This window comes from Hypoxylon fragiforme, assembly GCF_022984875.1.
Source record: "Hypoxylon fragiforme strain CBS 206.31 chromosome Unknown GGS25scaffold_9, whole genome shotgun sequence".
Taxonomy (NCBI): domain Eukaryota; kingdom Fungi; phylum Ascomycota; class Sordariomycetes; order Xylariales; family Hypoxylaceae; genus Hypoxylon; species Hypoxylon fragiforme.
The window spans coordinates 1,639,395-1,654,221 of NW_026054764.1; the positions used below are offsets into that span (position 1 = coordinate 1,639,395).

General features: G+C 48.3%; 4 protein-coding genes across 4 annotated transcripts; 2 read left to right on the forward strand and 2 right to left on the reverse strand.

Annotated features, from left to right (window-relative positions):
- Window positions 1-493: 493 nt before the first annotated feature.
- Window positions 494-4,447, reverse strand: GGS25DRAFT_453637 (uncharacterized protein). Its single transcript, XM_049258868.1, has 3 exons — window positions 1,254-4,447; window positions 891-1,199; window positions 494-826 (listed from the first exon to the last, which is right to left on the reverse strand). The coding sequence occupies exons 1-3, from the start codon at window positions 4,298-4,300 to the stop codon at window positions 715-717; spliced, it is 3,468 nt and encodes a 1,155-aa protein (XP_049113164.1). The 5' UTR covers window positions 4,301-4,447; the 3' UTR covers window positions 494-714.
- Window positions 4,448-8,723: 4,276 nt separating this feature from the next.
- GGS25DRAFT_453685 (putative serine dehydratase domain-containing protein) lies at window positions 8,724-10,892 on the forward strand. The gene is made up of 3 exons (XM_049258869.1): window positions 8,724-9,204; window positions 9,297-9,431; window positions 9,497-10,892. The coding sequence occupies exons 1-3, from the start codon at window positions 9,025-9,027 to the stop codon at window positions 10,661-10,663; spliced, it is 1,482 nt and encodes a 493-aa protein (XP_049113165.1). The 5' UTR covers window positions 8,724-9,024; the 3' UTR covers window positions 10,664-10,892.
- GGS25DRAFT_507558 (Actin/actin-like protein) lies at window positions 10,849-12,757 on the reverse strand. The gene is made up of 2 exons (XM_049262396.1): window positions 12,545-12,757; window positions 10,849-12,475 (listed from the first exon to the last, which is right to left on the reverse strand). The coding sequence occupies exons 1-2, from the start codon at window positions 12,600-12,602 to the stop codon at window positions 11,121-11,123; spliced, it is 1,413 nt and encodes a 470-aa protein (XP_049113166.1). The 5' UTR covers window positions 12,603-12,757; the 3' UTR covers window positions 10,849-11,120.
- Window positions 12,758-12,929: 172 nt separating this feature from the next.
- On the forward strand, window positions 12,930-14,169 carry GGS25DRAFT_507560 (PIG-P-domain-containing protein). The gene has a single exon (XM_049262397.1). It carries the CDS (start codon window positions 13,174-13,176, stop codon window positions 13,891-13,893), a length of 720 nt encoding a protein of 239 aa, XP_049113167.1. The 5' UTR covers window positions 12,930-13,173; the 3' UTR covers window positions 13,894-14,169.
- The last annotated feature ends 658 nt before the right edge of the window (window positions 14,170-14,827 follow it).

Here is a 14,827-nt window from a genome sequence, read left to right on the forward strand (position 1 = left end):
GTAGTAAGTACGTACACCTATAGGTTAGGTATGTAGTTCAAACCCCAATAGGTAGCCAAGGGCCCCGCGGCTTCGCGATTGCGATCGTGCCTCCTCCCCTCCCCCTTTTGCTACTATGTATAGCCCAGCCCACATGCCGGCATACACACACACACACACACATATACACAAGCACATGGTTCCCCTGCAGGAGAAGCCTTCTAGAAGGAATATCGTCAGGGTTGCCCCTTTTCCATTACTCACCCCAGCAGGCAGGTAGGTAGTATGGTACATAACGAAGTACCTGCTCCATGAGAATCTTCCATCATGGTATCAATAGTAGCAATATCATTTCGGTCCACATCTGGACTCGGAGGGTGAAAAGCGGGAACGACTTGCATGCATGCATGCATCTGAGTATCTCGGAATCTGATTGACACACTACGCCTCTTCACTTCCTTCCATTCATCGACAAGTAATTGGATTTTTGTCCCTTCGAATTGTTCGCATGTGTATAACCATACACTGCTGAACCTATGCCTGGTCCTAAACGCCATACCAATGCTTCCTAAACCGACCATGCTACCGGCCAATCATCGCAAAATTACCACCCTGGTGATGTTATAGGAAATAACGCAAAACCCCGTATGATCAACCTATCTTTAGGGTAATAGGGCATGCCGTTGTGTAAAGCTGTCATCATCACATACTGACAGACAAACTGTTCTTCCATGTTTACTCGTTGGCCGAAGACGGCCCAGCGGACGGTGCTCCAAAAGAGCCAAATCCTCCAAGATCGGCGTCGGCGCCGTTGCTTGCAATCGTTCCATTCAACATAGGGCATTTGCTAAAGCGAAAAGTGTTAGCAATAGCACTACTCCAGGGGAAATGTGTATCTATGTAGTACGCACCTCTTGTTAGTCTTGATGTGTCCAACTTGGCCACAATTGGCACACTTCCTAGTCGTACCCGTGGATACTTTATCGACGGAGGCCGGGTCTGGAGTTGCGTCACGGTTGGCTTCGACCTTCCTCTTCTTGCCCTTGCCTGCCTTCTCGCGAACCTGGCGTCGATCTTGATTCTTGAGTAAGCGGGAAAGCTCCTTGTCCACACTATCATAGTCTGTTAGCTCAACCCCTGGTGCGATCCTTGTTAAAACTGACAGTCTCTGTTTTTCGCGATTATCGGTGGCATCGGCTGTCGGCTGCAAACTGTACACACTGGAGATGTCCACGTTAGCCGAGTTTCTATTTTGCATGGCTTTAAGAACTAACTCTCTGTTTTTCTCTGCAGCTTCTTTCCGCAGTCGGACGTAGTTCCGCGCAACTATTGGATCGCTCACGTAGATCGTCTCTGTGATTATCTCTCCATTTTCGTCCCGCTTCTTGCGTGTAATTTTCAATCTCTTGCCCGCACGACTCGCCGCACTTGTGCGACTGAACTGACTACGCCCGTCGTCTAAGGGTATGGGCGTTGCTTCGGCCTGTCTCATTTCAAACCGGTCATCTTCATTAGCAGTGTCTAGGACATCCGCGTCATCATGTGTAGTAGGATCGCTAAGCGTGGTCTTCTGTCGTTCCCAGATCTGACGAATGGCCGCATTGTACATATCTTGTTGCTTCTTGACATTGTACGAATGACCGCCGTTTGCCTTACGTTCACGCTCAATTGCATCTGCTGACGTCGCCAGAGGGCCTTGGACAGCGTTAATGTACCCGCCCTTCATAGACGTCTTGATGAAACTGAACCCTAGTCCGTGACCAGTGGGATCGCCTTCGCCATGGAGAGCCACCATAGCCTTGCCCGCGCTAGCGTCGATGAAGTTCTTGGTAAGTTCCCATGGGGCCATCTTAGCGACCAATGGTTCTTCCACTCCTTCATCGCCCTCCTCCTTGTTATCCTTAGGATCGTAGCCGGCATTTGCTAAGAGTTGCTGACCGACTTGCATAGCTTCGAGCAAGCAAGCGTCTTCTGGTTTTATCATAGATCGAATGGCCGTCGCATCCATCAACGTCTGATCTTCAGGCAGTACCCATGTTTTTCGTTCCCTGTCATATTGAAGAAATTCCTTCATCTTCTGTCGGTTTTGGGGATCGGCTTTCTCAAATACATGAGGCGTGATCTCGGCTAGACTGACATCTTGCGTTTCTTTCTTCTTCATTATACGATACGCGACCATTTTGAGTCGGTTTTTGACCGTATTCGTGACCTTCCTGGCGTGAGGACCTGGAACTTCCAAGGAAGGGAAGGTCTGGCCAACTGTATATACGTGATCGATGTTCCGAAGGTAGAACTTGGGCCCCTCCGTAGCATTTGTAGAGTAGCCAAGAATGAAGTCATTCGGGCGAGACTCATGCTTGAAAATCGGGGCTCGGTACATCTCGTTGTGTAGCGTAGGAACAGTCTCGCCAGGATCAACGGTTCCGAATATTGAAAACGGAGACCTGTCCTCGGGTAGTAGCGGATGACCTTCGCCGAGGTCGAGTTTCGGGATCTTATCCTCGTCATTTCGATCCTTGCGACGATAATAGTTAATCACGCGACTACCCATGCCGAATTTTGACATCATAACTGGGAATTCCTCGCAGTATTCGAAGAGGACTGTGGTTGAATTATCATTCAAGCTGAGATCCTTGGTCGTTCTGAAGATTTCTTGGTTGGTTTTCCCCTTCGTGTCTTTACGTCTGACCTTCGAGGGCTTACGCACACCAATGGCGTGCTTCACAACCTTCTCGATCTCGAATTTCTTGCGGTTATGTTCCCAAGGCTTGCCGCTAGCCTTGACTCGGTAGAAGGGGAAAGTCAACTTGAGAGCTGGCAAACTATGCTCAACGGAAAGGTTGGATAGTGTAGCCCGGACTTTGCTCTTGCTGTTTACTTTGAGCCCTTCGTACTCGGTATCATTGGAGAGATTGTAGTGCTGCAATACATCCTTTCCTAGCTGGCCATTGGCCATCCGTTTAGTTCTCTCTTCGATCTTGGGACGCTTGGCCGGCCGCTCCCAATCATTGTCTCTAATAAGCAAAAGGTATGGATCATCGTAGTCAAGTCTGATGCGTTTGCTAGTTCGCCGAATTTCACGCTCGAAGTTGTCAACGCCACGGGTATCAAGTGACTGGAGCATCGGAAGTCCGGGCTTGAAATTCCGTGGTGGAGGTTTGGCCTGGGCTTGCGGTACTAAGAACTCCTTGTCCCATTCGTCCATTTCTTCGTCTACATTGGCGGCCTCTTCGTCTGCATTGGCGACAACGCCATTTACCTTCGCGTTTGCATCCTCGTTCGCTTCCTCGTTCTCGCTCTCGGGTGGCGTTAGGGCCGCATCCCAGTCGTAGCAGATGGTAGTGATCTCGTCGAGATTGAAGCCTCCAATAGTCGACTCTTCTGATTCCGAGGATGCTGAACAGCTATCCGTCTCATCGCCCCAATCTTCTTCATCACCATTGCTGAATCTCTGGGCAGCTAGGACATTTTCTGGGATCCTGAACAACTTGGCAGAATCCGCTTCGAGTTCGAGTTCGAGTTTGGTTGGAACAAACTCGGGTGGATCTCTATCCTTATTGAGAGGTTGCTTATAAATGTATTCGGCGGGCCATTCCGGGAACAGGTGGTTGAAGAAAAGTCTTTCGTACTTTTGAAAGCCTGGGAACCTTTGGTTCACGAGCTCCTGCATATCTTCCGGGGTCTTCTTGGTTGAAGCGTCTTCGTTGTTCATTTGATTCATCCATTTGTCAATAGACGAGCTGTATAGAGGGAAGTTTAGTTTTTGCCTTTCTTCAAATGACATGTTCTTCCAAGCTTCTTCAGTAACATCGTCGTCTATGACGGCTGCAGCTGCACCTGGGGTAGGCGTGGTGGCCGGCTTCTCTTTGGTGATATCGCCCGCTGGAGGGGGGGAAGAGAAATCGTCATTGTCCCCCGGTCTATCCCCAAACAGATCATCCATATATTCGGTATCATGACTAGTGCCTTCATCTTCGGTAAGACCTGGGACCTGGGAGATGTCCACGCCGGCGGCACCGACATCCTCGTCCTCAGAGGCTAGATCACTAATGTCTTCAAAGTCAATGGCATCATCTGCCTTGTATGTCTGATCTATTTCCTTCTCGGCAAATACGTCAGCACCTTCGGGCATTCTAGACCCTTCACCACTGAACATTTGGTTGATGTTTTCTTCATCTTGTCTCTCCTGGGCTTCCCAGTCGATGTCTTCAAAGGCGCTTCCATAGAACGGGTCGTGATCGGCTTCTTCTTCCTTAATGGCAATACCGTCATCACGCACCGGGCTCGGCGGCGGTGCATCGTCATCGCTAAAGAGATCCATCGTGGGATAGGGTGCGCGCGATCTTGGCGCGTCGGAAATCACTTGTCAGCGTCAACGATAGATAGTCGCGAGCTTAAAAATAGGAATCGATTATTTCATGATAGGTAATTGCGTTTCATTTAACACGAAGAGGAAACGCGATCAGGGATATGTCATTCGAAGGCACGGTAAGAAAGTCGCGAGGTGCTCGGTACGTCTGGAGCGTAGGTAAAGTCAATTTAAAAGAAGGTGTTGGGAAAAGGAAAAGCAGGCAAATGAGGTGAGTCGTAAAAGTTGACAATCGTGGCGATTCCAGATGTCGGGATTGAGAAATCGCGTTAAAGAGGTACGTAGATACTTTAACTCTGATGTATGTACTGTATGTACTGTATGTAGAACATGGAAGGTTCAATCCCAGGTTCGGCTGATGTTCTCAAGTCGGGGGCACGTGCGATGCTGCCAGGCCAGTGGGTAAGAGTAGGTACTTGAGGTTAGTACTAAAGATGCCTAGTAAAATACCAGGCTACCAACTGAACAGTGGCTCAATCTTTTTGTCCACTCCGGGGTGTGTATCTAGTCAAGATAATCGAGAATGTGTCGGTTCACTGAATGAAAGTCTTTTGCTATAAGCATCACACGATTGATCTCAGGAATGAGAAATGAGAAGTGAGAGATGGTAATTTTGAGATTTATGATGGCGATCAAGAGAAGGTGATGTTTGGGTAAAGTAATGTGTTTGGGTACTGTACCTAAATAAGTACTATGTAAGGATTGAATGGAGTTGGAAATGGAGAGGGGACTTTAAAGATTTGAAGATCTCGGAACTTGGAAGGAGAAAGATTGGTGGGGACTGATTGATGTATGGTCTGTGCTTTGAAAGGTGGTTGTAGTAGGTTGATTAACCTCAAGGCTCAGTGCTGAGTGCTGGTCAGTTGTGGCGTAAAACGAAATGTCAACGGTGGGATTAACTTCAACGTTGAAGTGATGGTGAATGATGTTTGTGGAAGGAAACTAAGGCCCCGATCGGAATCCTTCTTAAACTGCCTCTTACTTAAATATCCCTACTATAAAGTGGGTTTTTGGTCATAAAAGTCATCAGCCACAACATAAAAACAACACCTTACTTAAAACAGCTAGGAAGCTATTTGCACAAATTCTGTAAGATCCCTGTAACGATTTTAAGAGCCTCTTGGCAAGTATCTTTTAAATTAGGTCAAAAACTAAACTACAACAAGTAAAGCGTCTCCATTTTTCTCAAAAATAAGGCCTTTTTTAAGAGGCGGTTAAAAGGTAGGGTCTTACGTTAAACTCGACCTTACAAAGTGGGTCAAATATGCATTTCATTTTTAAGAATAAACACTTTTTTAAATAAATAAAATCCACTTAAATTGACAAAATTCCTAAAAAATAACCAATTATTAGTCAATTTTATAGCGTTTTAATGAATATTTTTCTTCAAAGGTGGCTATTAAGTTGAATTTTATTTGAATTTATTTGGATTATTTAAGTTTGAATATTACGGTCGGTGACCTTAGAGGTTGAATTTTGACTCCAAAGGTTCAATTCTGAAAGAGAATCGCAGGGGATGAAAAGATACATTCTGGACCCATATATTCTTTATGCATTTGAATGTACCTCTCCACTTTCTAAGAGGCAGTTTAAGGCCCTGAACGGAATGCGTCTTATTTTAAGAAGGGGTCCTTACAGCTTGTGGATCCCTTGCACAAAATATTCAAAAACACGCTAAAAAAAGCACTTAACCCAAAAGAGCACCTTTTTTTTTTGCACAAATCTCTAAGACCCCTGTCATTAGCTTGTACTACGCTGTAAGACCTATCTCTTATTTTATGCAATGTACTGTTTAAATCGGGTCCAAAGCTAAACTATAAGGGGTTTAGCGCCCCACAAAAGAGCTCTTATTTTCCTGTAAGCAAAACAGGTTGATTTCAACCTGTCTTGCTTACAGAAAAGCCTCTTACAGCGTCGCACAAGCCCTGACAGCCCTTTCAAAGCCCTACGCAACTGGCAAACAAGCCATTACAGCTGGCAAGCCAACTACGCAACTAGCTATTTTCAAATATTAATACAGTTGCCATTCAATTATTACAAGTGCCTTTTAATAATTACAGCTGTTATTTTATTTTTTTCTATTTTATTTAAATTATTGCAGCTGTGACAGGCCTCTCCAGCTGCCGTCAGCTGTTGGCTAGGCTAGCCGTATTTAGTTTAGATTGATTGCAAGGGATAAAGAAGATACATTTGGATTCATAAGATTTTATGTGTGGGGCCAATGTATCTTTTTAAGAAGAGCCCTTAAAATAAGACGCATTCCGTTCACAGCCTAAGAAAGATTCCGATCGGGGCCTAATTAGGTAGTAGGACAGTGGGAGATTATGGGGGCGTTGTAGGAAGCAGTTAATGGGGCTCCCCGCTTCCCAAGTACGGTGTACCTCAGGTGTCAAAACTACAGTACATACCTAATGTACAGTACACAGTAGTACAGTACTCTACAATAGATTATTCAAGTACGCTTTACCTAATTGAGGTACTTTTCAAATGCGAAAATGCATATTTACCTTAATCGGGTAAAGCGTAATGAAATATGGGTTTATTAGAAGTTCATATTTTCGAGAAATGACAATAACTAATAACTTCTACTAATAAGTTATGGTTAGCGTTAGATCTTTGCTGAATCAGCAGGTCTGTTACACAGTACTACATATGTAAATTGCATGTATCTACCGTTCGGCTAAGTACCTAAGTACCTAAACATTTAACTTGAATCAACAACCACAAACACCAGTTGCGGGATATTACTGTGGTGATGACCTGAAGAGAAGACACTCTAAGCAGGTTAGATTATTATATCATTCTATCAGAATCAAGGCTACATGTATAATGAAAAACTCTTACATAGCCACAAGTTATAGGTATTTATTTCCCTAAGTAAATACCCAAGGTTAGGTAGGTAACATTCAACGCAGACTGACTTATAGACAACATGAATCGCCTTAAAGAATTACCAAATTATCTTCAATGTATTCCCCTCAGCTACTACTTACCTAGGCACATATAGAGTACCATTTCCCCCTTCCTTAGCGAATTTGAATATAGCCCTCGATAGTCAAGCATTCTCTCTTCATGGTGACGACCATAATAGGGCTAAAAGCCCTACAGCATTGTCGTCGTATCCATGGAGAGTGCCCAGGAATAAAACTCTTATTACCTACATGTCAATCTCGGAGTAGCCAGTCGGATCGCTATACCTAGTGCCGTCCAACATCTTACTGCCGTAGAAATCCATTGCCATCTAACTAAGAAAATGTGACGACAACCACATATTCTGTGTCCCCCGCCAGTCTCACACGGCCAAATTCTGCATACTCTGCTGTGCCTTACCGGGTCATGTGAGGAGAATTAAGGGGGAAATCCATGGTACCAAATCACTGGCGTCCACGTATGTGAGAGGACCAAGAGAATAGGTATAGATATAATTCCATTGCTACATCGGATGTTCGAGAAGAATCGTACCAGTAGATCGAATGGTCTGAGTCTCAATATCCAAACCAACATTTCTTTGCCTTCTCCTATCCTTCCAACCAAGTATGGAGGTAGGCTACCAAACTCACTCATAGAATATCTAGGACTTCCTCAAATCAGCTAATCCCTTGAAGAACTATGATGAATATGATTCTGAATAGACTTGTGACTTCTTGGGGTTTTAAGCCTCCCTATCCATTTAAGTAGGTGTTGTGTTCCGTGTTATAAGCAACACGACAAGGTGACCATCTGGGTCTACGAACTATTGAAGCCGAACCTATCAAGCCAACTTTCAACACATGTGTGCGTATTAACATTAGTCTCTACTGAAATAAGTATATGCCAAGATCGGCATGCCTCACTACGCAACAACAACCGCAAGCTATTTGAAGGGTGGGACCGGTGTGAGTGAGGTATTCCCAACTACCGCATCTGCATGCCTCGTCCCGAACGGGTGGAACGCGAGGATGGCACTGTATATATTTTTTTCTCGTTTAGGTAAACATCGTCATTGTTGCGTAAGCGTAATATACACACAATGCAATACAATAGAATACACAATTTCTTCTTATCTAGTTTATGGTGAGGTAGGTGGATCATGAAAAGGAAAAGCAAAAAAAAAAAAAACTAACAAAAAAAACTCGGAGTTTACCTATACCCCTATCATCACGTAACACAGAAATATTCCACCGGAAGCTTGCCTCCCCGAAGCCCTCGAATATATAAAGACAATGCCAAAAAAGGGAGTAAAAAAAGCATCACCGAACAGTCTGCACAGGATGACGCAGCCGTCACTGCGAGGTCCCCTTCATGCAATGTAGGACGCCGTTACATCGTGATCCACGCTTGCGCTGCAGGTCGTTGCTCGGGTGGTGCATGACAGCCCAACTCACACTAGCTCGACTTAGTATACCGGCTAGTGGATTCGTTAGCTCCCGTGCGCGGCCGCGGCGTCTTCCCTAGTTATGAGGGGGAGGAGGAAGCATAGGGCGCTCGAATATGTTATGTTATAAGTAAAACCTAACATAGGTAAGTCCGACCACGGTCACAGAAGCTATATCTACTCACCTGCCCGCTCACCTGCCTACCCCCCACAGCCTTATCAAGGGTTTTATGGAGGATCTTCTACTGTCTGGTCTCTTAAATTGCTTATCTAGATAGCCTAGTACCATTAGAAAGCCAAGAGAACGGTTATAGCTCTAACAATGGCGGTTCCATTATCCAAGGACCTTCTCCGCGCCGAGTTCGTGGGGAAGACTCTTCACGAGGTCATCACGCCGGCCGCGGTCCTTGACCTCGCCAAGGTCGAGGTGAACTGTAACCTGATGCTTGAAGCGGCGCAGCGGCTGCAGCTCAGTTGGCGGGCACACATCAAGACGCATAAGGTAAGCACGATTCCATCCCGGGGACTCTCTACCTAGCCTGGTGTATAAAGAATATTTACTGACCTTGGGACGAATTCACACACACATCACAGACCGAGGAGCTTACCCGACTCCAAGTAGGGGACGCCAGCTCGTCTCCAGTGAACCTCATCGTATCCACGATCCTCGAGGCCGAGCGTGTTGTCCCTCTGCTTCAAGAATACCGGGACAAAGGGCGACAGATAAACGTCAGCCAACACCCCCTCCCCCCTTCCCCCTCCACCCCCTTACTTTAAAGTCTCACCAATCACAGGTCCTCTACTCCTTCCCGCTCTACCCCTCCAGCACCCCCCGCCTCGCCGCCATATCCAAGCAGCTGGGCCCGCGCGCCGTAACCGTGATGGTCGACCACGTGGACCAGGTCGCGTACCTCGACACCCTGACCACCGAGTCGGGGGGCATCGCGCCCCTCGTCTTCCTCAAGGTGAACGTCGGCAGCGACCGCGCGGGCGTGGTCCCCGGAACTTCGACCTGCACCTCTTTGATCACCGCGCTCCTCGCCTCCGAGGCCGCGGGGGCAAGCGAGCTGCTAGGCGTGTACAGCCACGCGGGGCACTCGTACGCGACGCGCGAGGACTGGGAGGCGATGGGGATCCTGGGTGCCGAGTTCGAGGGGCTGAAGGAGGTGGCGGAGGAGGTGCAGCGCGAACAGAAGAAGGCTCACGTTCAGAACCCCTCTCACACCACGCACCGCCCCCTCGTCCTCTCCGTCGGCGCAACACCCACCGCCACTACCATCCAGCACCCGGACCTCGACCCGTCCTCCTCAGCTCCATCCCACTCCGAGCCGACCCCCAACCCCAACCCCAACACCAACGCCGCCGCCCAAACCACGCACCTCAAATCCCTCCTCCACACCCTTTCCACCCAAAACCTCACCCCCGAAGTCCACGCCGGCGTATACCCAACCCTCGACCTCCAACAACTCGCCGCGCACGCGCGGTCCGCGCCGTACCTGCACAGCGGGCTGATCGCGCTTTCCGTGCTCGCCGACATCGCCTCCGTGTACCCTCTGCGCGGGCCCAGCGGTGAAACCGAGGCGCTCGTGAACGCGGGGTCGCTCGCTTTGGGGCGGGAGCCGTGCCAGGAGATGGTGGGCGGGGAGCAGTATCGGGGGTGGGGGATCGTGATGCCGTGGGGGGAGCTGGCGGCGGAGAAGGTACCGGTGCCGGGGGAGGGGTTCCCGCGCGAGCATGGGGGGTGGGAGGTCGCGAAGATTAGTCAGGAGCACGGGGTGCTGCGGTGGGTAGGGGGGGCTGATGATGAAGTGCCGGTGCGTGTTGGGCAGCGCGTGCGCATCTGGCCGAACCATTCGTGTATCACGGGCGCGGGACACGGCTGGTATCTTGTGGTGGATAGCAGGAATACGGGGCGTGAGGACGAGATCGTGGATGTGTGGCCGCGGTGGAATGGCTGGTGATGATGATAATAGTTCTTAAAGGTTAGGTATTAGGTAGGTACCTATACGAATTGGGTCCAAGGGGGATTTCTTTATATGAACAGGTAGAACTTCAGAGTTAGCAATATTACTTGGAAACCATGAGAAGAAAGAAGACGAAACCGGGGCTTCTGGAATAGCAGATCAAATAGAATTCATAATCGACGTGTCTATCTGTCTACCGAGTATTTGAATCTTTTTGGTGATTTTTTTCTGTCATGACTGGCTACTATTTGTCTAGCCTTGAGGACTCTTCTTCTTTTTCTGTCCCTCGAAAGAACAACGAGGCCAAGCGTGCCTGCTTTTCTTGCCTACCGGCCTACGTGGCTATATCACTCCAACTCCGGAACGCCCAGGGTAGAGACCTAAAAAAAAGCTGCCTTGATTGTACTGAATTCCCCAGCGCGCTGGAAGTAATGCGGATATCGGTGCAACACTACTACTTGCATCGCTTCTCAACGATTCCAGCACCATTCTCCTCGTACTCCTTTCGTGAAATCCACATCTGGTGGAATGTACCCAAACTTGCTAGAATGCTTCCTCCGATCCAAGCACCGAAACGTCGCTCAGTCGTGAGACCAGCAGCATGCAACTTAATCTTCATACCAGGGTATATGGCCACTAGCTCGTTGTTAAGTCGGTCGTTGAATCCATTTAGTAAGCTGGTACCTCCCGTTACGACGATGTTTCCGAGGAGGTTAGGTCGTAGATCTACGTCCACCGCGTTGACGGCAGCTTTGATCAGTTCCGGGATCGTCTGTACTTTGGTGTTGCCTTCTGGTGCCGCCAATGCGGCTGTCTCGTCCCACAAGCCTTCGGAAACCTTGAACCGTTGTTCTCGCCACATCTGGTTATAGCCGTTGGGCATCTCGAAAACACGACCGGGCTGCGACCTAACGACGTCCTCGTTGCCTGGGTTCGCATACCGGCCGGGACCTCGCCAGACTTCCACAACGGATTCCTTGAACTCGGTCAAGAGGCGATCCTCTTCGTAGGCGCGATAGGAGGAACTAATCTCGTAGGGGAAGTGGCGAAGTTTCGCCTGCGCGGGCGCACCTGCATCGACCGGAACCTTATTCTCGAGCATGTAAGATGGTATAATATCAATCTTGGGATCACTGTTCTCCCACATGGATCGGATTTGTTGCGATAGCCATATTCCACCGATGGGCGACTTCTGGATAGAGCGCTTCAAGATCATGCCGTCGTGGATGGCGGTGACGCTCGTGTTCGCACCACCTACATCAACCACTAGTGCTGATGCCTTGCCGGCTGCAAATGCGGCGCAAACTGGCGTTCTCGATAGCCAGAAAGCAGGGCACCCCCAATTCTCCATAGCAATCTCGATGACCTTCTCTCTCGCCTTGCCGGAGTTCCACGGTGCTTCCGTCATCAGCAATGGGTTCTCAGCTAGCGCCTTTTCCTGCTCCTCAATATCATCCATAGCAACGTCGCCTTCGCCATCAGGAATGGGATCATTCAGACCGTTCTTAGTCGGGTGTGTCTGCTTCTGGGGCTGTAGACGTTTGATAAGGGCAATCTCCCAGATCTTCGTAGCGGTGTCCCAATCTTCAACGACGCTTTCGGTGCGCGACATGTAATTCTTGATCTCGAGGCCGGCGCGGGGTATTAAGTGTTCATCTCCGAAAACATGGCGGTAAGTGGCAGACTCGCCATCGCCACTCTTCACGCTGCCGTAGAAGGAGGGCAGGACTGATTTGGGAACATCTTCGCCTGCAAAGCCTGCCCGTGTGTGACAATAGCCAGCATCGAGAACGAGTGCTGATACTTCGTCTAATGAGATGTGTTAATATTGGAAAGCTAGAATTGACGAGGCTGAAGATGATTAGCAGATGTACTGACCTCCACCGTAGACATCGAGGGGCTGTTGGGTATTAGGAAGTGGTTGTTGAGAAGACATATTGCAAGTCAATTCCAATGGCCGAGTAACAGGTCGAGTTAGACTTGCGCTTGCGACGAGTTTACGAAAGAGAGAGAGGAGGGGGAATGAAAAAAAAAAAAGAAGATGGAATTGTTAAATTTAGTTGATCGCGTCGAATCGAAGCTTCCCCCAGCCTACAATCGCGCCTGTGGCTGGCAACAGTGCTGAGCTCTGATGTTTTAACTTATCTGATTGGTTAAAAATCTAACGGTGGCTGACAGTATTAACAACAGTTTCCTACCCTGCACTGTGAACCCTGTAAATGTTAAGCTTTCAAGTTAACAGTTAACTAGGTAACCTAACCTAGTACTACTAGTAGTAGCAGTACCTGCGTGTCTAGAAGCTCAAGGTTAAACGTGCCACTTCCCACTTCCCACTTCTCACTTCTTCGACGCTTTATTTATAAAACTTCACTCTCCTCTTCCCATCTCGACGCAAACTACGTAGCTAGTAATGGAGGATGATGTCTCTTAATACTCTATAGAGCCCATCTCAATAACATAGCAAATACTCATCGAATACTTCAAGACATATATATATACAAACAAACATGACGTTCGTTTCTGACGAGGAAGACTTCCTCTCAGACAACCAATCCGATGCTTCAGCCTCTAGCGAAGATGACTTACCTCCACCCCCGCTACAGCAAAACTACTTTGCTCCTCCCTTCTACGGTCGCCCCCCAACTCCACTGCCCCCTTCGCCATCTTTAACATCCTTGCTCCGTCCCTCACGGCCTACCACACCCGATGCCTCGGACGACGATCTTCAGCCGGTGCCACGTGCATCGCCCAAGGTACCCACCTACGAATACTATGGCTTTGTCCTGTACCTTTTCTCCTCCTTCGCCTTCCTCATCTACCTCCTGTGGGCGTATCTACCGTCTCCATTCTTGCACGCCCTCGGAATCTACTACTATCCCAACCGGTGGTGGGCTCTAGCCGTTCCTTCGTTTCTCGTGATGCTTATCGTCTACATCTACGTGGCGCTAGCGGCCTACAACACCGAGATCTTGACCCTCCCCATGAACTCCCTGGAGACGATTGTGGACGAGGCAGCCGATGTTGCCACCATTGACAGTAAGGGAAGAATACGAATGGGCGAGTCAGGGAAACCTATCTCTGAGGAGAAGGCCAATCAGCTTGACTGGAAAAATATCTGGAACGAGGGCACGGATGCGGTCATGGACATACCCCTTGCTGGCGTCTGCGAGGTGCTGTACGGTGATTTGGATGACTCGGACGATGACTTGGAATGCGATACCCATTGATTTATTAAGAGTAATGGCGTTAAGCGTTAAACGGCGCATATGGATAATACAATATTTCTATCAACTTACTGTCTGCCCCAAGCAGGTTCCTACACTAGGATATACTTTACTAAATACTTAGCTGTAGTTCTATCTTCAAGTTACTAGAGTTTGAGGCTTAAGGCGGATCTATCACCACAAAGGTATGTCCTTCGCATTATATCTAGGTAGGCAGGCCTAGGAGGTATTGGCCCTATCTAGAACTGCGGTTCCCTAAGGGTGTTGCGCCTATTTATCTACGTACCTAGGTAGGTAAGTAGTTATTCCCAAACGTAAATCACACAGACCAACAATCACCACGGTCAAGCCAATTATAGCCAATATGCAAAGGTCCTATATGTAGGTAGGGATATCATCACTCCAAGTTGTCAGTACGCAGCATGTCATTCATATAGGTACACAGAACGGAGACAATTTATATAAGTCCATAACCCCAATATTCTACCAAGTGAGTCCTTCTGCCCCGAGAACCAAGAACAGACACAAAGGGAGCCTGCCTGAGGAGCTGCCTCATTCTCTAGCTCTGAACCCCTTCGGCCCTGGCGCTGGGCAAAAAGAAGGGGAAATAAAGATGACGTTACTAGGTTAGGTAGGTAGGTAGCAAGGAGGAATTCTTGTCATGTCATGCCACACGCACTACTAGTACGTAGTAGCATTGAGCAAAGCAATACCCTTCAAACCCGCCGAGATAATGGAGCGGCGATAATGTTGTTGCCGTGGACCGCATAGGCTGGGCCCTACTCTGATTAATTAGTTGGGGGCCATCTACCTCGATGAAAGCCGGCACAGCTTGCTCTTACATGTATTAAGGAGGTAGCATATGTAGGTAGGTACTCAGTAGACAAGATACAACATTAGTAAAGAAGTAACCCTAATGGTATTCGTCTCATCCATG